The sequence below is a fragment of the Melospiza georgiana genome, chromosome Z (assembly GCF_028018845.1).
Source record: "Melospiza georgiana isolate bMelGeo1 chromosome Z, bMelGeo1.pri, whole genome shotgun sequence".
Taxonomy (NCBI): Eukaryota; Metazoa; Chordata; class Aves; order Passeriformes; family Passerellidae; genus Melospiza; species Melospiza georgiana.
In genome coordinates, this window is record NC_080465.1 from 33,179,716 (window position 1) to 33,207,357 (window position 27,642).

Consider the following 27,642-nt stretch of genomic DNA (forward strand, 5'->3'; position numbering starts at 1 on the left):
ACCAAATCAGTCGTGCAGAGAAAACGTTTATGTGCTTCAGTAGTTGAAGATCGTATCACGTAGGGATGAGGTTGGCAAAGTTCTTTAAGTTCATATGTAAGTGTAGATTGCAAAGTCATATTCTCTGGGCACTATTCGGTATAGATGTGTTCTCAAGAACTCAAAACTGCACAGAAAGAAGATCACAGGAACCGTGACAGTAATGAAAGAAAAATACTGCCTTGAAGTGAAATCTATTAATATTTTGCAGAGTACTTTCCTCTTCCGTGAATATGAAACACTTATAAACATGCACACAACTGCCACATCTCAGAAAAGCCATAAAAAAAAAGCCACAAGTACTGGTACCAGTACTGACAGAATTGTAAAAAAGTACCATTTTCTTCTCTGGAGCACAGAAAATAAATGGTTTTAAAGAACAATTACAGGCATTCCAGCAGCAATGCAGTTACTTGATAAAATCCTGATCTGCTGTAAAAATATCCAAAATGGTAGAATAAAGGGCTGATTTTGACCAATCTGAAATTTCTTTCAGCAGTAGTAAAGCACAAAGGACAACTTGTCTGAGAGCAGACGGGTTAGAAAAACCACAGTAGATTGTTTAATACCTTCACTACTTTTGATAAGTGGTTTCTTTGACCTGAGTAGTAAGACTTACCAAAAGACATCCACTCTGTTCTTCTGAAGTCCTAGATCTACATACTCCCACTAGGGATAACTAGATAACATCCCCTCGTGCACAAAGAAAGGTAACCTAAAAAAGGTCAACTTTGATTAAAAAGGGGCTAAGCATGGCTGTGCCAACACAAATTTCTAGACTTTATCCTCCACAGTAAATAAACTGTTAATCCTATAAAGTATTTAATCCTTAAAATACATCACCAATTCCTGGTTACATCAGATGCTAATGCACCACTGCTTCTGTTAAACCATAATCTGTCAGATATCAAGATGTATCAGCCCTTGAAAATATCAGACCTAAAAGTTTACAAAATTACAAAAGAGATGAGACTGAAAATCAAAGTGAGTTATCTGGTCCAACCTCCCTGCTCAAGCAAGGTCATCCCAGAGCACATTGCACAAGATTGTTTCCAGATGGCTCTTGATTATCTCCAAGAAGGAAAACTCTGGAACCTCTCTGGGGAATCAGTTCCAGTGGTCTGTCACTGTGCAGTAAAGAAGTTCCTTGTCATGTTCAGGTGGAACTTCTTGTGCATCAGCCTCTTGCGCTGTTGCTTGGCACCTTCAAGCAGAGCCTGGATCCATGCAGGGACACCCTCCCATAGGATACTTGTATGTATTAATGAGGTGCTCCTCTTAAGACTGAACAGACTCAGCTCCCTCAGCCTTCCCTTGTAAGACAGATAGTCTCTCTAGTCCCTAATCGTCTTGGCAGAGAACATTTGCTGCAGTTTAAAATCAGCTGGTTTGTTTCATTTCATATTAAAGCCCGATTAAACATGACTCCCAAGTTACTTTCTTCTACATTCTTTTCTTCAAAAATATCAGCTGCTAGACAGCATGGAATCTTTCAGACCAGAAATAAATACCTTGCCAAGCATATACAGAAGAGAGTGAAAAAATATTTTTCATAAAAGTGATTTCCCTGTTTATTTGATTTCTTGGTACATTTAATAAAATTATTCCTTTCAAAGCATTATATTTTTATATAACCTATACATTTAGCTTTACTCATTCATATTGAATAAAAAATAATCTCCCTTTGCATATACAAAGCAAACAATGGTAATAATTTAGATTAACAAAATTCTGAATAAGAAGAACTACCATTAGAAAGCAAAAGATCAATCTGTGGGAAAAAGTTTGTCTTTAAAGAATAAAAATTTATATGCATCGACACCCATGAATCTTTCCTATGAAGTCTTTAAATGGAATTTACAATATTTTTAGGCTAACAGTTTTATCTTAGAAACCTAATTTCATCACTTTCCATAGATTGATGAAGCAGAATGAAAGACCTATCCACAGCAATTCCTACAACAATTTCTTATAAAATGTTTAGAAATAATAGGAGATTCCTACCGGGTCTTCTGTTTTGTGGTTATTCAGCAAATCAGATAGGAAATCATCGTGAAGACTTTCTCTCCGAATCAATGTAAATTCACGTAGAAAAACTGCTCCTTGATTTTGGTCTCCCAAAACCTAGAAGGAAAACACGGTATTAGGAAATGCAAAATTTTAATTCTTTCATAGAAATGATCATAATATCCAGAAAAATATGACTGGAAGATTCAAAAAGCCAGTTAATGGTCATCAGTCTTCCACTACTACACTTGTTGTAACCAGACAGTCTTGCCATTAATAAGAATACTGACATGCATTTAAAGAGTGTCTTTACAGTCATAAATAATTTCCATTTACATGAAATTCTGTTGTGGAAGAAGTTTCTATATCAATATTTACATCTATGGTTCATAAGACAGTAATGTTTAAAAAATCTTTTGTTAAATGAGTAAATATTTACATTGTTTTTACTTTATAAAACAGAGCATGTTTGTCCAGCCTTTTGATGGCTCTATCATAAGAAAATAGAGCTTAAAACTCTAAAGGGACAGAAAAAAATTATTTATAAGTACTTTGACTAGCAAACTCCAAACTGCACATGCATTGAAAATAATTTAAACTAACTTGTATCTATTCTTTTTAGAAATATATATATATATATATATATATATATATATATATATATATATAAGCTACTGAGAAAGAGGTTTTTTCATCAGTGGTTGAACAAAGCAATTACCATCAAAATGTCCTAGGTACAATCACAACATTTTTATAAATTTTAGAAATAAATAATGAAACTAAATCCACATTCTTCGAGCTCTCACATTCATTTTTTCTTTGGTTGTTGAAGCCAACAAGAAGCCTTCTGTAAGGCCAGGGCAATTATAATAGGCTGACCAGAAGAAGATTATCTAATTAGTTTGCAGAGGGAAATGGGTATTTCTATGATGTTGGGTAATGGTAAGAATTGAATCCCTAAATCCAAACCATATGCACCTGAACATAATAGATGTTTTCTTTGATATAAAATTCTTGCTTCTAGTAGTGAAGTAGAGAGCACCTAAGTCTTCTGGTTGCTTTGAGATCCTCTTCTGTAATTTTTTTTTTAAGAACACAAGAAGAAAAAGAACATCACATAAAAGGAATAGTTCTACAGGAGTAGGGTTTTAAAATTTATAGTTAGCTTCCCATCTTGTGGATAACATTGACAGATACAACCACTGATTTTATTTTTATATTATTGAGTCATAACAATGAAGAATCCTCAGGGCTGTCTGAGGAAGAAACATGCATATGCCCCAAAGAAAAAGAAGCTCTGTTACAGATGTATTCTTTTTCGACAAATCATTATCTTACAAATAAATATGTTCTTGGAATAGGTCATCCTTCATAAAAATGTTTCACCTCAAGATTGACAAAAACTGTTCAAAGAATTAAAGTGATTTCAATAAAGGAAATCTGTTCTTTTATTTTACTTTGAAATAATAGCACCTGCTTGTGATTTTAAACACTTGTGATCAGCAAATCTAATGATAAAAATTATAAAATTATAGAATTCAGTTAGAAAATATATATAAAATCACCTAGTCCAACTTTTAATCCAGCACTGCCAAGTCCACCACTACATCAAATCCCTAAGTGCCTCATCCAGATGTCTTTTCAGTACCTCCAGGGATGGTGACTCAAAAATGTCCCTGGGCAGCTGGTTCCAATGCTTCTCAACTTTTTCTGTGACGAATTTTTCCTAATATCTAATCTAAACCTTCCCTGGCAAAATTCAAGGCCATTTCCTCTTATCCTATTGCTTGTTACCTGGCGAAGAGGTAAGACTGAAACTCCTTTTCTCCAGGCTAATTACCCTCAGCTACCCCAACCCTTTCCTCATGAGACTAATGCTTCATACCCCTCACCATCTCCACTGCCTGCCTCTGGATACACTCCAGTATCTCAATGTCCCTCCTATCACAAAGGACCCAAAACTGAACACAGGATTGGAGGTGTGGCTTCACAAGTGCCAAGTACAGCGGGACAATCCCTGCCCTGCTCCTGCTGGCCACACTGTTGCTGGTGTAGACCAGGATGCTACTGGACTTCTTGGCCCCCTGGGCACTGCTGGCTCATGTCCAGCCACTGTCACCACGTCCTTTACCTAGTGGGCAGTTTTGAGCCACTCTGCCCCCAGCCTGTGCTGCTGCTTGGGGTTGCTGTGATCCAAATGCAGGACATGGCACCAGGTCTCATTGAACATCATACCACTGACCTTTTCCCATCAATCCAGCCTGTCCAGATCCCTGTATTATTAATTTTAGAAGTCAAATTATTAATTTTAGAAGTCAAATTACAATGTAAAGAGTCACTTCATGGCAAATGATTCACCTTCCTATTTTGCTTATTTTGTTCCTATAAAAATATACCCATATTCTGAAAATTCTTTTCCTTATAAGAGCAATCAGCTTGCTGTTATTAAAACTCCAATCTGTTTTTCAAAATAAATGAAATCTGTTGCTAAAGAATGCATATACATGAATAAATTTTTATTAGCAATAAATCATTGCTAATCCTTAAAACTTAAGTGTCTACCATATCAACATCAATGTTCTGACTACTTATAATTACATAGGTGGGAAATAGGCACTATTCCAAAAGAAGGGACAGAGATAAGCAGTCAAAAGAAAAAAGACATTGGGATCCTGAAGATGAAGGAAAAGATGAGCAATAAAAGACCCAGAAGTGCAATAATGAAAGAATGAAAGTAAAGAAAGAAAGAATATATTTCTTTTAATTTATCAAATATGAATGGTAAAGTCCTGAAAAAATATGAATGGTAAAGTCTTGAAAAAATGAAGAGGACTGAAAGTATGTGGTCATCTAAAGAAGGTTATTCTTTGCCTGATTCATACAATCTGCTTTCCTCCTTTGAGTAGTAGCTCACTCTGCGTTACCTTTAACTTATCATCTGATACAATGTACTTCAAGTAGAGTATCTTCATCCTTACTGAGAGAGCTGGATTCAAAGATCTATGTGTTAAAGATCATCCATTAATAATGAATGTCAGTAAATTGGAATAATGTCCTGAAAGACTGTTTTTCCTTCTTCAAGTTTTCCTTGAAGTCCTGATTACATATGCATCACCATTTCATTCTTTCAGGAAATCCATTTTCATCATAACACAGCCATCATATTTCTCATCTATCTTCATTCAGTTTATGATCAGACAAGCTTAAGAAATACCTCCAAAAATACCCCAAAGCAGCCTTTTTTAAGCAGTGAAGAAATCATGCAGAGCAACAGTGGCCTGGCAGAAATCTGACCTTTATCAGCAGCAGTCATAAGCATCAATAAGTGATTTTTCACTTGAATTTGCAAACAACATTGTAAATGAGGTTTCACTAGTGCACATGAAAATCAAAGGCATATAATTGAAGTTTCTCAGCATGAGGAAGATATCTGGGTATTCAGTTGTTCAACCAGCTTTGCAAAGGAGCTTTAATGAAATTGATATGAGATAAAATTCCAGCAAATACCTAAGCAATAATGTTTTTCTTATTTTCAGTTTCTATCTCTCTTAAATCAATGCAAAACAAAAGTTGCTCCATTAGATCCAGTGGTGTGAGTCCATACAGAGGAAATTTTTGAGGAAACAGGCTGACAAATACATAATTAGAAAATAAAAGATCCAACACAAAACAGCAGATGAAAGGATGTATCCCAGCCAACACAATCTAAGTCTTCTTGCACTTTATTACTGTCCCACTGAGGAACTAGCTCCATGAATTTTGCTGTGACCCACAATAAAGTAAGCTACTGGTAATTATTGTTAGCAAGGTGTAATACTAATATTTTGCTGAATTCACAAGGCACAAGACTAACAACACAGGCTTGGAATCTGATGTAAATAACCATAGTACCTTGGATATCACCTTTCTCAGCACAGATGAGGAGTTTCCAAGTACTTCACTCAGAAAGCAGAAATATCAAATGTGGCCTCAATACTTATAATTAACCATTTAAGTACATTCCATGAATAGTTTCAAGGTGACAGTTGTTCTGTTAAAGCTTTTTGTATTTTGTATTTTCAAAGTCTAAAGCACACAGAAAATTATGTAACATCAAAACTAGTGGCAAAAAACCCCTGTTTATTAAAAATACTTCTCATAAAATTGTTTAAAAAAACAGATTGTTTCAGTTTTTTTTTTTTTTTTTTTACAAAGAGGCCTACAGTGTTTTGACAATGAAAAGAGAACTACTTTGCTAGCTATTACTATGAATCTCTTGATTTTCTTGACAGAAACAACCTGAAACAGGAAACATGAAAAAATTCAGGATATTAAATATCAAAAAGGGTAGCAGTGACATTAATAGTGAGGGATGAGGAATGCAGGCTGTTAACAAGCCAAGTACATTGCCTTTTTTTAGATTAAACTGCTCTCCAAACACCATAACAACTTGTGCATGTATTTCAATTCTGAATTACTCTCCATAAAACCTAACAACAATGTTCTACTTTACTGCCCACACTTCCAAGAGAAAGAGTGCTGCATTTTTACATGGGTGACAAGGGCTTTACTGCATCCTTCAGCCCTGCCAATCATGCAAGAAGGAAAGGCATCTCAGAAGAATTAAAGGTGTGTATAAGCAGCTGCGAGCTGTCAAATAAACTTGATTCCTACAGCTGTTGCCTCAAGAAATCGTTTAACAAAATCTCATAGGGATTTCTGAAATAAGAAATTATTACCATTGGCTTTAATCTGCCACAGTTTTGTGCTGCAATGGTGATCCAATTTTCTTTTTCATTATTCTCCAAATTAAAAGAGAGTAGGTAGAGGGGGGTACAAGTCCAATACCAAATTCAGAAGCAATTATAGTCTGTCTCTAAATCTAAATTGTGAAAGCTGTTAGTTTTTACCAAAGTCCATGTAAGAATTTTAAATATGCAGAAACATTACTGCCCAATTCTGCCACTGGTAATCATTCTGAACACTTTTCATTTCTCCATGGAGAGCCAGAAAGCTATGCACAATTTAAAATCTATTTTGCATGTCATCTTCTGGGAATTTCTTGCTCATGAGCACACTGTGGTTTTAAGATAAATATATCCTAAAAGAGAAACTACCCTATTTAATTAAGGACATAATTCTCCAAGTGCTATGTTTCCTCATTATATTTTCAGAAATGTTGAAAATTTTTCCAATGAATTTTCTAAGTCCCCATAGGGAAATATACAGATTCAGGTGAACAGAGAGACTGTCAATGAATTTGTAAAAAAATTTAAAAATTTTAAGTGTTTGCTGTCATGCAGTCAACCCTTGCTTTAAACCAAAGACTAGAAGAATACATATGAGAGATAAGGTAGAATCCAAACTAAAAATTTAATATTTAGACAGAAGTAGCAACAGCTGAATCTTAAATTTTTATTTCTCTTCCATCATTTCTGTCTTGCAGATTGGACCCTAGAGCTCTGAAAAATGACTGTTCTCCCCATGGAAAATCCTGTCCCTTCCATGAAATTTAGGGGTTTTATTATTAGTTCAGTGAAATGGTTTTATTGCCAAAGCAACAACAAGCGAAAAAACCAATAAATCTTTGCTTTTTCTTTCATTTTTATGAAGTTAGACAATATGATATGTTTCATTTCTAAGCCACCGTTGTAAAGTTAAAGAAAATTGAGCGTTTTTAAAATAAATCATCCAGATGCGATGGCATTAAACTCCCAGTGCCTAATGTACTGTAACATTCCCAGTACATAGTCCTGTGACAAATGTGCTCATGTGAGTATAGTCAGTTTTCATATGAGCCTCCCCATTACAGGTATGCTGGAAAGTCACTCTCCATTACTAGTATGCTGGAGTGCTGTCAATACACAGAAAATATTTATTACAATGTGGAAAGGCAGAAGAAAACTCAGGTGATTGTACACACAACTCTCATGCAGTCAACAGTGAATAGAGAGGACATGAGGAAGTAGTCAGATTCTCAGCAGATTAACTGGGGTCTGTTCTTCACCTTCAATTCTTTATTACCCTTGGCAAAGATTCAGCACCTCTGCTTAAGGTGTAGAAGACTGTCCCCTGCCTAAGCTAACTGCTGTCAGCATATTTTTCTGTCTTTTCTGTAAGTAAAGTCTGAAGGGAAGTTCACTTTGTTCATGCAGAATTTTTTTTTCTTTAAGGTAACCTTTAGAGGTTAGTTTCAAAGCTTTTCTTTTCATGGGTAGAAAATAGCTTGTTCTTGCCTTACAACCCTTAGATTTTATGGCTTTAATTCTCAGCTTGCTGCCTTTCAAATGGAAGAAAGAGTTGTCTAGATTTATGAACTAGATAAATTCTAAGCCAACATTCTTAACTACTGCAATATCTTCTTCTGATAGCTCAAAATAGAATTGCATGTCATGAGCAGGAAAAGTTATATAAGAGAAACAAAGAAACAAAAAGTCTTCACCGCCATGGAAAAGAAACTTTTCCTGAGACCGGATTATCAAAAATACTGCTTTCTGATTCCAATCTTTCCAAACAGTGATAAGATTATAGTTTCTGAATTAACAGCCAGGGCCTTATGAAGTTGGCTACTGTTTGTAGTGGGTTTGAAGGTTTAGAATTTTTAAAGAGAGAAGGATATTCTTGTTTGGCTTCTCTGAAGTTATTCACATGGTGCCTTAAAATACAAACACAAATAGCAATGTATTTCCCAATGGAATCTTTTATTCAGCAGTGAAATGTTCCCACCAGAAATCTTTTTTGCTGTTCTTGAAATATATTTAATCTTTTTTTCTTTCCTCCTTGTCTTTTCAGAGAACGAATTCATTAGTATCTTAATGGTAATATCTTGCCTTCTTTTAAAACTCTGTGAAGGAAATGTGAATTTGTGCTAATTATTTTCAGTTCTTAAGCAACCACAATAGCAGTCTGGTTAATGTTTTCATTGAAGGAAAAATTTAAGCTCCATTTCAGTCTCTCATTATAAATGAACAAAAGAAATAAAAAGTGATTTGCACTCAAGAATTACAGCTTGAAGTGTCCCTCAGACAAAGGCACCAGCTACCAACATCTTGGACAGACATTAGCAATGATGGGGATAAATTTGTAAAGCATGCACACGCCTACACTTGACCCACAGTCTACCAACAAGAGAGAAAGCCAATATGGCCCCATTAAATGGAGAGGCAAAAATGCAGAATGAACAAAAACACAGCAATTATCCTGCAGCCAAGCAACCATAGGAAAAGAAAAAAAAAGAGAGGAGAAAGTGGAGAAACCATAAGAGAAAAAAAACAAGTAAAGAAAAAAAAAGCAGACTGGGGGATAAAAACGGTGAAGTCCAATAGAAACAAAAAAACCCAAAGCTATAGAATTCCTTTAAAATCCTGCTGATTAGAACCTTCTTTCTGGGAGTAGTTAACATAAAATGCATCAAGGTTAAAAGTTTCATGAACTAGAGCTGAAATTATACTTCAGAATTACCTAGTTTCTAACTTACTAGATAAACAGGCCATATTTAGATGGGTATGGCTTCTTATCTCCATGAAAATTATTCAAACAAACAAACAAACAAACAAACAAATTTCTACTGTGCTTTGAGCAAGACTGTGTCCAAGGCCTAAACAGATTTACTTTCTAAAATAAGCCAAATAAATAAATGTTGTTCAAAATACAAGAAATCAGACACATGAATTTCTGTGATATGAAATTAAACAAAACCAAAATATAAGCTCTGAAGAATTCATTTTCTGCTGTTTCTTTTGCTACCTTGCTTGGTTGACCATGAACAAGTATGCTTAAATGTAATTATTTAGAAGCTGCATCAGTTTTTAAATGACCAAAATTAGTATGTGCCATGCAAGAATATGGAGCAAGTAACAGATTTAGAAATCACTCTACAAGCTTCAGTATGTTCATTTAACAATGTACTTTGTCACTGATCTGCAATATTTTCCTAAGGGCCAGAACAGACCAAAAACAATGTCAAACTATATGAACAAATAATCATCTGAGATTAGCAAGACCAGTCATTCCCAAATGTCATCTAATCAGCAGTAGCGGAATTCAAATTATTATTGCCATGAAAGTAAGCATAAAATAAGATTTACCATTGTTTTTCAACATACATCACAATCAGCTGTACTTAAATAATCACCATATATTTATTGTGTTATTTTTGAGCATTTTAGAAAAAATTATAGTAATGCAACTTTCTCAAAGTGAGAAGATAAGAAATTACAAATATGCATTCAGGAAAATAATGAAGTTGATAATCTAATTTAATATAAAGACTGAATAATTTGAAGAAGTAATTCTTTTTCTTCCTCTTTGAATCCCATTGCTCAGAAGGTTTTTTTATTTCATCTATGGAATCCCCTCAGCTTCCTTGAATTTTCTGTTTTGGAAGAAGAAACTGGCAAGTTCTTCAGAACCACTTCATCAAACTTCCTGGGAACTCTGAGCATTGAATATTTTCCTTATGAAAATAACACTTTTAAATTATAACCTTCACATTTTCTTCAGTACTTGAATTTTGGGCTTTTGTGGCCCTGGACTGATAAGCACCACTTTTAAACAAAGGAATTGAGCTACTCATTTGGCTTCTTCTTTTTAATGTTAAATGTTTTTATGTTAGAGACTAAGGAGCTCTGTAGAAAATTCACTAAGCTGACATTATAGACATTGTCTCAAATCCTACTGACATGGAGTTCAACTACTTACAATGGAAGGCCCTGGATATATTTTTTTTAATCTCAATCATATTATTGCAAAAAAAAGGAATTTAATGTAATTCTTCAGGTGGGATTATTTATGAAAACAATAGTTTGTTTATTACTGTCTTGTCATACGGTTGTGCCTCTGACAACCTCTACTTTATTAAGAATTAGAATTTCAGGAGTTATCTACCAGATTGCTTGGCCATTACCTATACAGAATTTTCTGCTAATCAGATCTTAGAGTATTCACAGCAATACTGTAGATATTTCAAATAGCTAACACAGCAGTAGAAAACAGTAGAAATGCTATCTTTATAACTTACCATTCAATTAGATAGGTTTCAGTGATTTCATGTCTTTACAACAAAGCACTACATACTCCATTTATTACAGATAAGTATGCTTTTTCGTGGCTGGGTAGCCAAACAACCACTGTTTCCATCCAATTGTTTCCAATTACTGGTTTTGCTCATACTTCATCACCAGATTCATAAGCTTTTGTGACAGATTGCAAAATACTGAAATAGAAGCCATGATTTTCTTCTGCCTGTGAGATATTACGTCTTCCAGTAGGAAAATTATGAGAATAAGTAGCTCCATGGCATGAGATTTTTTTGTAGGTCTTTTAACTGTGATTGCTATTTTATTAGAAGACCTGATTCATAGATTCTGAGGAATCTTTTTCTTCAAATTGTATTTTAATTTAAAAATACTCTTCATGAAATTTGTGATGCTTTCTACCAGCAGTAAGACAGGTTTTAATAACATTAGAGTCCTTTTCGTTCTGAATAGTTTGTGAATATAGGAGAGTTTTTGTGGTTTTTGTTTTCATTTGGGGCTTAAATAGGACAAAGATGTGTCTTTATAGGATTAGAGGTTTCTTTCTTTTATATCTTTATATTTAAGATATGAATATTTCATGTGTTATCAATGAAGTCAGTTGGGTTAGACTTTTGCAAACAGAATTTCTCTCAGTACTTTACATGCTAAAGAAGCATCTGAATAATTCTGGAGGAGACAATAGCAGGGCTGGGCATTTGAAAAAAAATAGCAAGTAACAGACCAGATATCTAGCTGTAGTATATTAGCACAATTTCATTTCAACTATTGATTTTTACCAGAAGAACTACACCTGAAGAAGTACACCTGCTTAACAAAAAACATTTTGGAAAAACACAGCAAGATTTTCCAATTATTTATTCAGTGTTCCTACGTACATTTTTTGGGCTGCACCTCTGAGAAGGTTACTCTGTTTCTAATTTACTTTTAAAGATATTTTGAGGCCTTTTTATCTGTGTGCAGTGGCCATTGACACAGCAGCTGCCCAACACTACAAGATGGTGCATCCAGCCAGCTAACAGCTTCCTCACACTGTTTCCAGCTCATACTTAACTTTAGTGCCTTTTACTTAACTGTAGTGCCTTTTCCAAGCACAACCAATGTCCCCTTCACTCCTTGTGTTTCAGGGTGTCTCCCTGTCTGTGCATAAAACACAGCACCCCTTTTCACCACGCTGTTTTCATGCAGTCAATAATCAAAAAATTTCCTAGAACATGAGTCATATGCCTTTTGTGACAGGCTTACTTGAAACTTGTTTTGTGTTAGATGCTGCTCTTAATCTCACAAGTGATTTTTCAGCATTTTCAGAGTTTCATAGAACTGAAGGCCAGAGGCCACATTCATTACCAGGCTATATGTTTCAGATAAAATTCTTGCATTAAGCCATCAGTGTTCTCTGATTACTCATAAATAACTTTTGGAAAAAGAAAACACATATTTTAGAAGAAGCACCCCATCTCAAAATGCATTTTATTACTTGATTAGGGAGCATGAAGTAACTAGTGTAAGTTTATTAGAGTAATTACACTGGAATTTCTTCAAAAATAATTTTCAGAGCTCTTTATCATATCTTTCTCTCTAAAACACTTACATTAGTGGAGTTAAGGCCAGCTTAGCTTAAAAAGAGATTGTATAATTGCATATACAAGTGAAAGAAGTACCAGCAAATTGTAATATCCAGCAGCTGGTAGCAGCTGCTAGAAGACAACTACCTGTATTTAAGGCTGAGACATAGAGAGAGACAGAACACAGCAACCAAGAGAGTCTGCACAGAGGGAGACAGAGCAGACAACCAAGCACACTCTCAGTATGCTCCAAAATGCCTGCCACGATGCTGCTCTGAGGGCCTGCTTGACTTCAAGGAATTTGAATTTGAGTCTCAGCATGAAGTTACTGGAAATGGTATGGCATCTAGATAAAACAGGAAAATTTGTGTCTGTCCAGGGTTTGTTTTGTATCCTACAGACAAAGGACCTTGAAATAGTAATAGAAAAACAAAAAGAGCAAAACAGTAATATAATAAAAAAATCTCCAATCTAATATAAAAAAAAATATTAAAGTGTAAACAAAAAATCAGAACATTGAGCAGATAAAATTTGGAGGGATTAATCTGTAAATTTTACAGTTACATTAACTAAACAAGGAAACAGAAACGAGACTGACCTTTTTCAGAAACAAATTTTTATAAACGCTATAATCTTTGAGGAATGCAATGATTAACTAAAATCAGGATCTTCATCGTGAAAGTATGGAAGACTGCATCACTACCTGGAAGTGAATTTTTAAATTTTAGTTTTAAACAGGAAGAATGTGATCTGTTGTCAGATGGAGTAAATTTTTTTCCAAGTTTGCTTATTTACACTCAGTTTAGACCCCCCAAAAATAGCTATCAAAGCCCAAATGTTGTAGATGCATATCAACATTCAGTGCCAGTTTGTAGTAGAATATCGCACACAACTAACAGTATACAAGGCATGACATTTCTTCCTGTTCAGAAGACCAGATGCAGGCCATTGTAAGGATAGAAGGAAAGACTCTCTCCCTCAGATCTCCAATAGAGTGCACTCAGTCACAGCATATTCGAAGAAAGGAAAATGACATGCTACTTTGACACGTGAAACAATCACCATGATAAAAAGAACAAAAATATCTCTGAATGTCACATGCTGTACACCACCAGATTTAATCACACAAAAGAATCATGATTCTGGAAGACAGTTTTGGTCCTTAAGAAGCAATATAAGAATATCTTTTTTGCTAAAAAAAAAGAAAAAATTATTTAAAATTAAATTCAGACTCTGTTGGTATCATGTATCACCTGCCCTGATACCTTCAGTAGCAAAGCAAACAGTCTCACATCTCAAGAATAAAAACAGAACTGTGTTTTCTGGCTCCCACAAGACCGTTATTTTACACCTTCCTCATAGTCTTCAGGCCTAAAGAGAAAATAATTATGGGTATTTTCTGTGTCTACACAGGAGTACTTCCTGTCCAATTGCACTCACAGGCACATCTTGATGAAGGACATTACATTTCATGTAAATAATTCCTGAGACAAAAAGTTTCATGCTTCTCCATCTACACTCTAAAAAAGCTGATTTTATGAATGACAATGAAAAATTTTGTAAGTGTTAACATACTCCAAATCTTAGAGTAGCAAATTGAGAAACTACACATAGTAGCTGCCAAGGAGCTCTCACTACTTCCTTAGTCTAAATGCCACCATCATTCAACTCCTTGGCACTCTGGTAATACACAGCAGCAAGGAAAGCAGGAAAAATGAACTCTCACAAAATGGTAGTTGAAATGATGGATGAAAACATAGATTAAAAATTCATACTGTAGTTAAGAGGCTTTTTCTTTGTCTGGTCTCACAATCCAAACAAACCAAAAGTCAGAAAACACAATTCAAATTAAGTTACTAAAAAGAATTTATGAAACGACCAGTACAGTTCTAGAATTTGTTCAAACACAAGGAATCTACGTACTATAAACACTGTATTTTAGTTATGACACAGATTCCCCATATTGAGATAATAAGGAAACAGAGGAATAGGATTGCATTAAGAGTAAGAAAATATATTATTTTTAGAGGATAATGTCACAATTAAGAGATTTGGAATGGAAAAAACCACAATGTACGTCGCATATTTTATATATATTACAATACATTCTCTACAATAAATTTTTTCCAGTTTGAATTTCCATCCTTACAGTCCTGTTTAGCATTCACAGTGTTGCTTTATTGTTGTTTAAAGTTAATTAAGAAGATTCTTAGATTGGCCATGTATGAGCCTTTGCTTGCTTTTTCCAAGGAACTTCAAATAATTTTTAACCAGTTGTTATCAATCTTCAACAAACTCTAAATACATATTGTTAAAATCCTGAATTAAGTCTTAATTAAGTTCCTCAACACCTTAATAAATTAGTGAGCTGAGGGATAAAATGACTGAGCGTGAGACTGCGGTGACACTTGGAACAATGAAAAAGCTGGATGACATTCTGTGAAAAGATGATGAAAATTCTGTTTAGTTGTTTGCTTTTGGATGACCTGCAAGCACACAACTAAAGAGATAGAGCATTTGCTGCCCAAAAACTGGCTAAGGAATGACAGATTCTAAAATATTATGAAGCAGCCTGTAGAAAATGAAGTAATTGTGTCAGTGCCACTTGTATAAAACCAGGGCTAGTGATCACAATAATTACTTTCATATTTGAGTCACTGGTGATTCAGACAGGGCTGAGTGGGACTAGAGAGAGAGCAGCATTACATGAGACAGCCCTTGTGTTTAAATAATTCTCTGAATCACAGATGAAGGAGATGTTTATTATTATTTTTCATTTATAACTATTATAAAATAAAGCTAACTTTGCTTTTATTATTAGAATGTCAGATTATAAGGAGTTTGGCTTTCACACTAAAACTTCTACAACATTAATTTAGGTAGAAGTAAGTAGTAAATCATCATTCTGTAATAGACACATCAGGCCAAGTAGGAAATCTAGACATGATCTTGAAACTAACATGTACACTAGATTTCATGCTGCCTTCTATGTTATTTCTATATATTTTTGCCTACCATTACACACATTAGGTATGGGGATGTTTTTTACTTCTCAATTTTGTCATATTTTTTTATTTCTCAATTTTTTACTTCTCAATTTTGCCATATTTACTTCTCAATATTGTCCAAGAAAATATATAACCTTTTGACCTATACTTCTGTCTGGTTTTAATATATGTTGTGTTAAAGATAGAAACTAATTTAATTCCAATAGAAAATCAAGGAATTTAAAATATAAGTCTTGTCTTGACACATGAAGCTATGCTTCATACTGCTATTTTAATATCAGATGGGGTTATAAAAATTGAAAATAAGGGTGTTGCACAACCCTGGTGATGGGACTAAATGGTCCTGGAAATTCCTCTTGAGTCTATCTGTTCTGGGGCACACATCCTTCTGATAACTGTACCTCAGAATGCAATCTCACTTATTTGTGAAAAAAAGGGCAAAACACTGTCTCTTTTACTAGACATGAGGCCTTGAAATTGCCTTGCTTCAGACATACTTCTTCTTCAGGTGATAGTTTCAATCAGATACAAATAGTCACAAATTTATTATGTACTACTTTCCTTTATTATTTATTTGAAGAACTAAGCTTAGAAAACATTTTGGCAAAGATTGGAAAAGGATTATTTAAGGATAATTACAAAAAAAAATTGGCACAGTGCAGACATCTTATTCAGCACAGGAATATTAACGGTACCTCCTTGTAATCCCTAAAATGCATTTCTATGAAGTATTTTTATCCAAATTATAGCAGGAATTTATAGGACATCATGAACCAGGGAAATCATCACTTGACTCATCTCAGGCAATTGTAAGTCCTCTCTACAGTTTGTATTTTCTCAGCTATTACACAATCTCAGACATCTGTGAGTGCTCTTGCAGGATTTAGCAGGGCTAAAGAGGGCTCCCTCACTACAACTTTAATTTTACAAAATGGGAAATGTGATCACTTATGTACATTCATATTATTAAAATAATGCAAGAAACAGGTGTTTTCCAATAAGAACTCAGTTCCCAGTTGCACTGTTCTATTAAACAGTCGCACTGTTCCAAATTCTCTTGCCTGACAGTGACCCAGTTCCAGAGCTGCAATATTTACCCATGTGAAGCAGGAAAACTTCTAAAGGTTGTTCAACTATATAAAATTTAGTTCTCAAGAAAATGGATCACTTCAGTTTTAATCAAATAATTTATATATATATTACACTAGCAATTATATTATCTAAACACAACTATCTGTGGCTAAGAAGGGAGCAAGTAATAGTGATTGGTTTGATGCACTTTTTATGAGTTTGTAAATTGCTTCAGAAAAATAAATGTGTGACTCAACCCACAAAAAGCTTTATATTTCTAAAACCAAAACCACAAATGGTTTTGAAGTTGCTCAAATATTTGGTTTCTTGCTTTTCCCATCAGTTTCATTTCTCCCAGGAGAGAAAAGTGCTAAAACTCCATTAAGACAGACCAACTGCTATTACAGTCATCCCAGATCAGGATATAGCAGGAAATACTAGCAGTCTTACATTAAATTTTCAATTTACATTTTGCATATTCTTATGCACATTCTAAATCTTTAAGGGAAGTAGGCAAACTAGATCAAGGATCATTCTCTTCCAGGATTTTCTCCTTACCCAAATGAACATGCCCAGACAGGGTTCATTGAGTGAGGACCACACCCAGCTCTTTGTAAAATTAACTTCCTAGACAAAATTCAGATAGAGACTGCATTACTTTCATCTTCAGCACTACTTTAATTTTCTTTTAGAAATAGGCTTCTTTAGTTAGTTGATGTCTAATCAACATACAGAAACTGCTTTGAATGAGGACAAAGATAAACTGAAACCAATGTAAATGAAAGCCACTTATTTTATTTCAAACAATCACATTTCACATTTTGCTTCAGTTATAACAGGTTTGAGTTTTGAAAAAATATCTTTACTGATTCACAGATTTCCCCTTCCTATTTAATTTGGAAATATAATTCTAAAAAACAATAAAGAAAATTAATCCAGGAAGTAGTTACTATCAGCTAAAATCTTGAAAATGTTCAGTCTGGTAGCTATTTTCAAAAGTAAAGTAGGTGGATAAATCTTTGTTTACTATATTTCAAATGAAAAGACCACAGACTATTAAATACTTGCATCGTTTTTTAAAGGCATAACATTGATGCAGCTATTCTCATCTTTCAAATAAGAACATGTCAGATTTGATACCTTAAAATTTGAATTTTCAAAGTCTCTCTTTTCTTTTCACAGCAATAATACCCCTGTGGAATAGCAAATTGAATAGTTGGACAGAAATATTAAGTACAGTTTTACTGATGTGAAAAACCATCTGTATAAAGTAATTTATACAAAACCAAGTAACTAGGATCAGGCTACCAATTATCTGTAATTATACTGCCTGTCCAACACCATTTTTTTACCCTTCACTCTAGATAGGGCATTGATACTGAATTTTGAGAGACCCTGCTACAGGTTGAAAAATCTTTTGCCCTGAAGAATTTCTTTGCTTCAGCATTAAGATGTCATGACATGAGATTAACAGTGATTGAGGATCAATGTCACTCGCAACTGCCTTGACTTTTCAACAGTGTTTGTCTCTATATTGAGTACTATATTGAGTACAACTTTATTTTCAGAGAATTAACAAGTAGGGTTTGCTGGTCTGACATTGAACAGCAAGCCACTGTTTAGCTGCTTCTTGTTTGATCCATCATTCAATTTTCTAATCAGAAAGAAAAACCACATTCTGAGGGCAGCTTGACAGATCACATCACAGGAGCAGATCTGAAACCAGCAAGCCCGCAATTAAGCATTTGCTCACCACAATGCACATCACTCCTCTTAAGAGCTGAAATGTAAAACATGGATGATGAAAAACAGAGACATGCAGTCATCTTTTAATGAGAATCAAGAGGATGACATGTGAGAAGAATGAGAATTCATCTTCAACACTTTCCCTCAAATATTCTGCATGAAGAACCTATCTCTCTAGGTAATATACTAGCCTAGTAGCAGAGCAGGAAAACCCACAACAAACGAAAATAAAATCACTGCTGCCAAAAGGACAACATATTCCAAAACAGCAAGGAGAGGCTTTTTGTAATCCATCCTCTTTTCCCTGAATTTCTGCCACAGGGATCTCAAACACTGGGTCTCTGAGGAGGAAGAGATGCCAACTGTCCTCCTCCTGAGCAGCCCCTAGCTGTTAATTCATGAAGTGTCAATGAAAGGCAGCCTGTTCTCTGTGTCTCTCAGGCTGGCCGTCTGCAGCAGTGGGTGGTGACTTAGTGGGATGATGTAACCCAAAGTGGCTGTCGGCAGTAGGTCACGGTTCATCTGCTTCCACTGAGGAATTGCAGCTGTGCAATCTACAGCCTTTACTCAGGAGAAGATTGGCCACATGCTTGAAAGCAATTCTGTAGCTGTGACTTCTATCTTTCCCAAGGAAAGAGGCAGGGAAGGAAGAGATTAGAGACAACCACAGTGGGTCACTGGTATGGCTAACATCCAGCCTCAATGCCACAAGGGCCATTAAACAAAGTAATCGCAAAGTATTAAGATGTGCAGGTGAAGGCTTAAGGAATATAAGTGCTAAAACAAGCAAAATGTTTGAAAATGCTGTTCAGAGTTTCCAGCTTCCCAGGCTCCAGTCCACCTTCTGAGCAGTGGTACAGTGTAAAATGAAGCATAAAGCCTGCAAAAGCAGGTAATATCACTGCTTCAGAAGAAAGGGCTCATAATTCAGAAAAATAAGGCAACATAAAGAAGTGGAAAGGAATGAAAACATGGTGTCAGAAAGCTGCTGATTAGATCCCTTCATTTCTTAGGAAAGCTAGTGGAGTTCTCATTTCCATGTGTGCCCTTTTTCTCTCCTTTTCCTGGTAGACATTCCAGTGAAAATCAAACTGAGAAATTTTGCAAGAACAAAAAAAAAAAAAAAAAAAAAAAAAAAAAAAAAAAAAAAAAACCACCAAGAAAATTCTACTAAATTTGAAAGGAAAATGCCTCCTATTTATCCTGTAGGTATAAATATGGTCTAGCCTAGTATCAATGATGTGCCTGTGTGTGCACCCAGTGAATTTCCGTCATGAAATCCCTACATAATCCAGTATCTCCCCAGGCTGCCACCTGCATTGGTGAGAACATTGATTTATGTGGAACAGTGAGTTGACTACAACAGAGGGAACTTACAAAATTCTAGCTATTTTCAGAACAAAATCTCTGATAACTTCTTCCAGGAGCATTCCATGTGGAAAATTTGGATTGTCTTGAAGGAGCTTCCTGAAAATCAGTTAAAGTGCATGTACCATTTTGTATGTTTCAATATGGTGGTTAGCATCCTGCGTGTAGGATCCCAATCTTCCTTCAGATACCCCCTAAAAAAGCCTGTTGCAGAACTGATTAAAAAGTGCAGAAATGTCACAGTTATAATACTCAGTAGGAACTCTGCATGTGCAGAGAGGGTCATCATGTACAACAGTCCTTTGTATATGGGTAATATGTTTAGAAGCTAGTTTCTCTGTTATCCAAGCCAACCATTAATGAAGGATTATGCATGTGAAGGAGTGGTCACACAGCACCATCCAAGTGTAAAAAGTGGTTCAGAGAGTTTCACCTGGTCCTGATGAAGACAACAAGAAGTCTTGAGATCATGATTTGGACACTAGTTGATCATCCTGTCTGAAAGAATTAACAAGACTTCTATCCTATGCCATAAGCTTTTTATTAAAAAGCCATGGGCTTTTTATTAAACAAACTTTCTGCCTATGAGCATCTGTGCAATAGCCACACACTAGCTAAAGAAAGAGATAATTGACATTTGTAGCCACAATCAGATGCAATACAAGAAGGAAAACTTCTGGAGAATAGAGATACACTTCAAAAACCATATATATTTCATATACAATACAATTATAAAAAAAATTAGAACAAAACAGAATAGTTCAGTTGGAATGGACCAACCATGATCCTCTAGTCCAAATAACTGATGGAAGACTGTCAATTTTCAACCTAAGACATCCTTTTAAAAGCATATTTTCACATAAATTATAAATCTGTCATGTCCAGCAAGGAGTTTCACACAAATAGACATTCAGGTGACTTATAATCAAATTCTTTTACTTATAAGAAGAACTCAATTGGATAAGGACAAAAATAAAGAACTGGTGCTGTAGAACACCTTTAGCTGTCAAAAGGATGAAATGGAAACAGGCCTCATCTGTGTAGGCCAGAAATGTAAAACAAAATCTTTCTTTATTCAGGGCAAGGAGGAACTGAAGAGCATTAAACATAAAGTGTATAAAGGCTTATTTTCAGAACTCTGAATCGCAGAAGATAGAAAGTTAGGTAAAATACCATAGAATTTAAAATTCCACTGAAAAGTTGGCGAAATCACAGAAAACATCAATAAGTGGAGAAAAAAACTAAAGTAGGAATTACAGAAGGTGAAAAAGATACAAACTTCACTTAGAAAATTATAAAAGTCCATAAGAAATATGGACTATTTTTTAGAATTATGTAAGAAGACTCATTAACACCCTGAGCAGACTACAGTGACATGCATAAGATGTAAATGTAATTATGAAACAAAACCCAAAAAACTTCTGAATGCAGGTAATGTGAGGAAAGAATTGCTCAAAAAGAGTGAAGATAAAACTGCCAGGTATGCTTTTATGTGTTTAAAAATTATCTGTAAGAAAAAGTATTTTTTGTGAAATAATTACTAAAAAGAAGACTCTAATGAGATTGTAGAATAAGTCTTTCAATCACTACCACAGTCACAGTTGGATACAGGCAAAGAGCTCATTCTTATTATTGGAGAATAAATAACTGGCAAGGATTGTGGGCTTTGTACAGAAAACTAATACCCCAAACATACTCTGGAAAATAAAACACTGCTAACAATGGTAGGCTTAGTAATTTGTAGCTGTTGTAGCTAGAAGAACTTGAAAAATGCATGAAAAGCATTTCATCAACAACAAAACCAGAAAAAAATCAAACAAACAAAAACAACAACAACAAAAAAAACCAACCTCAAAAAAACCCCAACAACTACCTGAGGTCTAGTTTTAGTAAGCAGGAATGAAATAATGGAAAATAAGCTCAGATGTATATTCATTTTAAAAGATTAAAAGATAAAACAGTAAGTTGACAGAATGGGCTTTTACTGCAAAGTTGCCGGTACGTGAATGTGAGGTACTCTAAGCATGTCTGTGCAGAACCCTGCGGTGTGTGTGCGGGCAGGGCAGGGCTGTGCAGGCAGGGCAGGGCAGGGCAGGGCAGGCAGGGCAAGGCAGGGCAGGGCAGGGCAGGGCAGGCAGGGCAGGCAGGGCAGGGCAGGCAGGGCAGGGCAGGGCAGGGCAGGGCAGGCAGGGCAGGGCAGGCGGGGAGGACAGGACAGGGCAGGGCAGGGCAGGGTAGGGCTGTGCAGGCAGGGCAGGGCAGGGCAGGGCAGGCAGGGCAGGGTAGGGCTGGGCTGTGCAGGCAGGGCAGGGCTGTGCAGGCAGGGCAGGGCAGGGCAGGGCTGTGCAGGCAGGGCAGGGAGGACAGGACAGGGCAGGCAGGGCAGGGCAGGGCAGGGCAGGCAGGGCAGGGCAGGGCAGGTCTGTGCAGCCAGGGCAGGGCAGGGCAGGGCAGGGCAGGGAGGACAGGACAGGGCAGGGCAGGGCAGGGCTGTGCAGGCAGGGCAGGGCAGGGCTGTGCAGGCAGGGCAGGGCAGGGCAGGGCTGTGCAGGCAGGGCAGGCAGGGCAGGGCAGGCAGGGCAGGGCTGTGCAGGCAGGGCAGGGCAGGGCAGGGCTGTGCAGGCAGGGCAGGGAGGACAGGACAGGGCAGGCAGGGCAGGGCAGGGCTGTGCAGGCAGGGCAGGGCAGGGCAGGGCAGCGCAGGGCAGGCAGCGCAGGGCAGGGCAGGGCAGGGCAGGCAGGGCAGGGCAGGGCAGGGCAGGCAGGGCAGGGCAGGCAGGGCAGGGCTGTGCAGGCAGGGCAGGGCAGGCAGGGCAGGGCAGGGCAGGGCAGGGCACGGTAGGCGGGCCCGGCCCTGCCGAGCGAGGCCCTGCCCTCCCAGCCCAGCCCCGGGGCTCTGTCCCGGCCCCGCGGTGCCGCCAGGCCCGGGCCCGCCGCAGGCCGTGCCCACACCCAGCCTGGAGCCCCGGGCTGGCCTTGCAGTGGCCGAGTGACCGCAGGGCCCGCCTGGGGGAAGGGCCCAGGACGGCCAAAGGGTGTTTAAACCAAAGGGTATTTAAACCAAAAGGTATTGAAACCAAAGGGTATTTAAACCAGACCCTGCGGCAGGCATACGTCCTGACCCCACCTCCTCTCTGAATTTGTGTCAGATGAACAGTGTTGGAAGAAGAAGTGGTAGTTATGTTTGTTGTTTTGTATATTTTTTCTGTCTTTCTCTCCTTATCTTTCATCTCCTGGACATTGGAGCAGGTTGCCCAGAGAGGCTGTGGATGCCCCATCCCCGGAACTGTTCAGGGTTGGATCAGCAATCTGGTCTCTAGCGGAAGATGTCCCTGCTCATGGCAGGGGGGCTGGAACGTCAGGATCCATAAGGTCCCTTCTGACCAAAACCATTCTAGGCTTCTATGAGGATAAATAAAACAACCTGTCTCTTTGAAAAGACCTTTTTGAGTAAATCCTGTTAACATTTCCTTTTACAAAACTCTTTTGTGGTATTAATAGAATAAAGTTATTAGTACATCAGTCACTACCATAAGTGTCATTCTTTCATGGTATGTGTACATTCTTTCTGTGCGTGGTATGTACTATCCTGCAAAGTTAAAAAGAGAATCACATGTGACAATGGGCTAAATTATACTCAGTGAAAATAAAACTTAAGAGAATTTTGAATTTGCAAATACCAGAAAATGCCAATACCAGTTTATTCTACATATTTTATAATGGTTTTCCCTATTGTTAGGCTTGACTGGAGAATTGGGATTTCAGTATTACCTTTTGTCTCATGTTAAAAAAACACACACACACACACACGCGCGCGCACACACACACACACACACATCAAAGTAGCAGGAAAGAAACAAAAAGAAAAATTCGGATATGCTTTGATATTTTCAGTTACACATATAATTGAAAGTATTTTTTTTAATTTTTAAATGTCTGAAAACAGGCTATACAATCTAAACATTCTATAGCTTCAATTCTTCTTCAACAAGTCAGTCACTGTCAGACTCAAATGTACACATTTATTTTTGTCTTCTCCTTGCTGCTCAGATGAAGACTTCATTAAGACAGATTTGTATCTGAGTATCCGAGTTCATGGACAGTTCTACAATTTTCATTTACATGCTTTTGCCCCAAACAATGGAATAAATGTGCTGGAACAAATAAGAGCAAATTTTGCTTTATTAAACTGTTCCTTTTTTTTAGAATTAAATATTTAAATGTAACATGTCTTTATAAAGCCTGCATCTGTGTTAAATTAAAATTTCCAGAAAAACAGTCATTTCTCCTCTGGAAATTTTGCTTATATTCTGTCTAAAGCACAATTTTCTGAGAAATTTGCCCTGTAAACTGTATGAGATATCATACAGTTTTTTATACTTCTTAGTGTCAGAGTTGAGTGGCCTAATTTCTTCTCTTCCTTAATTGCTCTTCACTTATAACTTTTTTGCTGGTTCTACGTCAAGCATGCACAGCAAAATTGCACTGGTTTTGGAACAGTGAAAGCCAATGAGAAATTTTGTTCTGTAAGATTAAAATCCATGTAACAGACTCTTTTTCTATTCCTTTTCCCTTTACTTTTTTGATAAATCATCTGATCATCTGTCTTTTCTGAAACTTCACAGTTTATCTTCTTGGAAAATGAAAAATTCTGTCCACCTCTATAATGCTACTTCTGTTGTTAAAAGAGATATATGATACCCAGAAATCAAGATTTTAGAAAAAACTTGTCTGGGTTAAGATTCATAGAAAATGTACAGACATTGATTCTCTCCTCAACTGTTCCTTTTCCTTTCATCCCTACAACCTGGAAGTCTGCTATAAAAATAACATATTTAATACAGTACTGATATGTTCTGTTTTTTGGGGGTTTTTTAAACTCTTATCTCACACAGATTTTCATTCACTTTTAGAAACTAAATCACTTTTGCCAGAGTTCTTTCAAGGCTTTTTTTCTTTTTGTGCAATTATGACGCCAAGGAGGTTTCAAAAGTATCTCCCATCACTGACCACCTCCCTTTCCTTCCTGTTTTCTCTAAGGCTGACCTATATTGGCAGCCCCACCACCTGGGAAATGCCTTTCACATACAACTATAGAGAACTTCTCAAATTCTGGCTGGGAGGCAATATAAAATCCTTGTGGTCTGAGGAAACCATCAGAGCAAAATACAAATTTTGTATCCAGCATGGGCATTTTTGCTACCCAAACCCCTGCATGTTTCTGGTTGCTCTAGGAGCACTGAACAGGGCTCCAGAAACAGCACGTTTCCTCCTGGCTGCTTCCTGCTAATGATCTGAAGTCTGGCAAAGTAGCTCGAACCTCTCCCCTCTCCACACCCAATCCCTTGGTCATTAACCTTCCTAGTGCTGACAACAACGACAAAATCTGAACCATCTTTACATACACAGGAAATGGCTTGCCAGGGATTTGATCTGGAGCAAAAATCAACCCTTCTGAGCCCACCGTTATTTTTAAGAGCCTTTTGGTTATGAGGCATATTAACATTTTGCACTCTGCAATGAGAGAAAAAAAGCCAAATCTAAATCTCCAACAGTTTATTCAACTTGCCCTCAATTCCACTACTCCTTTCTCACCCCGCACACCCACACACATTTTATGTCTCTATTACATCAGAGAATGCTGTCTCAATTATGTAGTACAGTATAGTACAGTACATCTGGTGGCTTAGAAAATAAATCACAGGACTATTTTTCTAAGGATTTAAATAAAATTGCTTTATCATTTGCTTCTTCCTACTAACAACACCATCAGTCCAAATGGCCTGCTTGGCTTTGTAAGCTTTCCCACTAGCTCACCAGGCCTGGCACAAAAATTTCACAGCTGTGCCATATGTTTGACAGTGTTAACAATGAGTCCCTGGTTACACGATGAAATTTCATTTTGTGTTCCTCAAGCCTCCACTCCCTGCATTCTACGAGGATGACAGACAAGTTTGGGAAACCAATCCTCTCTCCCTTTCTAGCAAAAGAAGTATTAGTGAACAATAAAACCAACCTTTTTATTTGGGAACTCCCAACATCTTTGCAAAACACAGCTGGACCAAACTCCAAAGCATTAAGGCTTCAGGTTCTCCCTCCCCATCCTACTCCTCCTCCACCCTAATCCAGACTTGTGAATTTAAAGCACAACACCCACTCATGTAGTTTTAACCACTCAGTTATTGGAATCAAGCAAATAAGACAAATATATTTATACAAACAACTTGCCTAGAGTTTAGACTATTTCTTGCTAATTCAGTTCACTTGTACCAGTGTGGTGTTAAAATAGGGGTGTTTAAGGTTTAAATTTTAAGCGTTCATTCAAATTCTTTTTTTTGTTGTTTTTTCAGACCAGCAGGTTATTGGATTAAAATCCTGTATGTACTACAGGCCAACTAAGGCAAAAGCTGAACAGAAACTTAGCTGAGCCCAAACATTATCAGCCTACAGCTGTGAAGCCAGAACATCTGCCACTGTCAGTGTGGATGTGCTTCTAGTCTAACGCATGCTCTGATTATCCTACAGAGGAGGTAATGGTCCAGATTTTACAGGAAAATCACTTTAAAAAAAAAATCTGAGTATGTATGAGTATGTACTTGGAAGGTGTCAGTACACTGAAGCTACATGTTCCCAGCTCAGAGTTTCAGTGTATGTAGTTCAGCACTCATGGTAGCATTTTGAAATAGCTGCACTATATTTTGTCAAGCTCCTTCTCCCATAGGTAAGTCTTACTGGTTCCATTGTTTAACAATAAAAAAATCAGCTGCCTGTTGGGTAAATATTAAAGAAGCCCCAAACCTGATGATTTATGTGCATAGCTTATTCCATATGAAAATACAAAGAAAATACAAAGAAAAAGCCCACTAGATAAATGTAAATAGCAAACAGGAACTTACTATATTCACTTACTAGCCTTTTATAAAAATCATCATTTCTTATTTCCTATGTTATATATGCTTGCTTATTTATTTTAAGACCAGGGCTGTCTCCGTCTTTGTCTTGTAATTCCTGTGAGGATGGACAGAGAGACCAAAACATCCATTCAAAATCTGTGAGTCAAAGCTAAGAATCTCTATGAAAAAGCGGGGATGAAAACCAGTACAAAATATAGCATTCCTCATCTTTCAAACTTAAATTTATAATAAATGAGAGTGGTAAAACTGTACCTGAGAATAACAGTTTATTCAAATACTATGAATAACATAGGAGAATTAAGAGAATTAAGAGTTTATTCAAATACTAATAATGGCAAGTGCAAGAAAAAAAAATACTTTCACAGGAAACTGTCTTCATACACCCCTTGGGTTAAGGTTAGTTTAAGTATGGTGATACTCTCTTCACTATCTCAACTCAATACTTGAATCCCCTCAGCCCCAGCCTTAGGTTTTTAGTATACTGAAAACAATCGTGTGGGAAACAACATTATATGGCAAAACACCATAGTACATAGGTTATCAAAGGAAATCAGGACAATTGCCAGGTTCCTAATGATGGTTCTTAAGGCTTCATGTTCAAGCAATCAGACTTCCTAAACAGACTCCATATTCTGAAGTTTATCTTCCAGCTAACGAGACTTTAAATTTAAAGTTACATAACTTTAAATTTAAAGTTACATCTTCAGAGTATGCAAAACTACACATATTCCCCTGACCTTTCATGTTTGTATATGGTTAGAACCTACATTATCAGAAAAAGAGTTCCACTTCCCAGTGGAAACTTTGCAAGTGCCTGGACCAAGCTCACTGCTACTGTGGTATTTTCCTCAAACCATCTCATTTCAGTTTCAGGTAGGCTAGAAGTACATGAATCAATGAAAAGCAATTA

The 27,642-nt window shown here is 36.7% G+C and overlaps 1 protein-coding gene across 1 annotated transcript in view; it reads right to left on the reverse strand.

Moving 5' to 3' along the window:
• ADAMTSL1 (ADAMTS like 1) overlaps positions 1 to 2,858 on the reverse strand; it is a 307,052-nt gene extending 304,194 nt beyond the window's left edge. The window contains exons 1-2 of the mRNA XM_058044542.1: positions 2,853 to 2,858; positions 2,044 to 2,163 (exon numbers count right to left, since the gene is read on the reverse strand). Of these exons, the coding sequence (XP_057900525.1) occupies positions 2,044 to 2,163; positions 2,853 to 2,858 (126 nt within the window). The remainder of the gene's footprint in view (positions 1 to 2,043; positions 2,164 to 2,852) is intronic.
• Between the last annotated feature and the right edge of the window lie 24,784 nt (positions 2,859 to 27,642).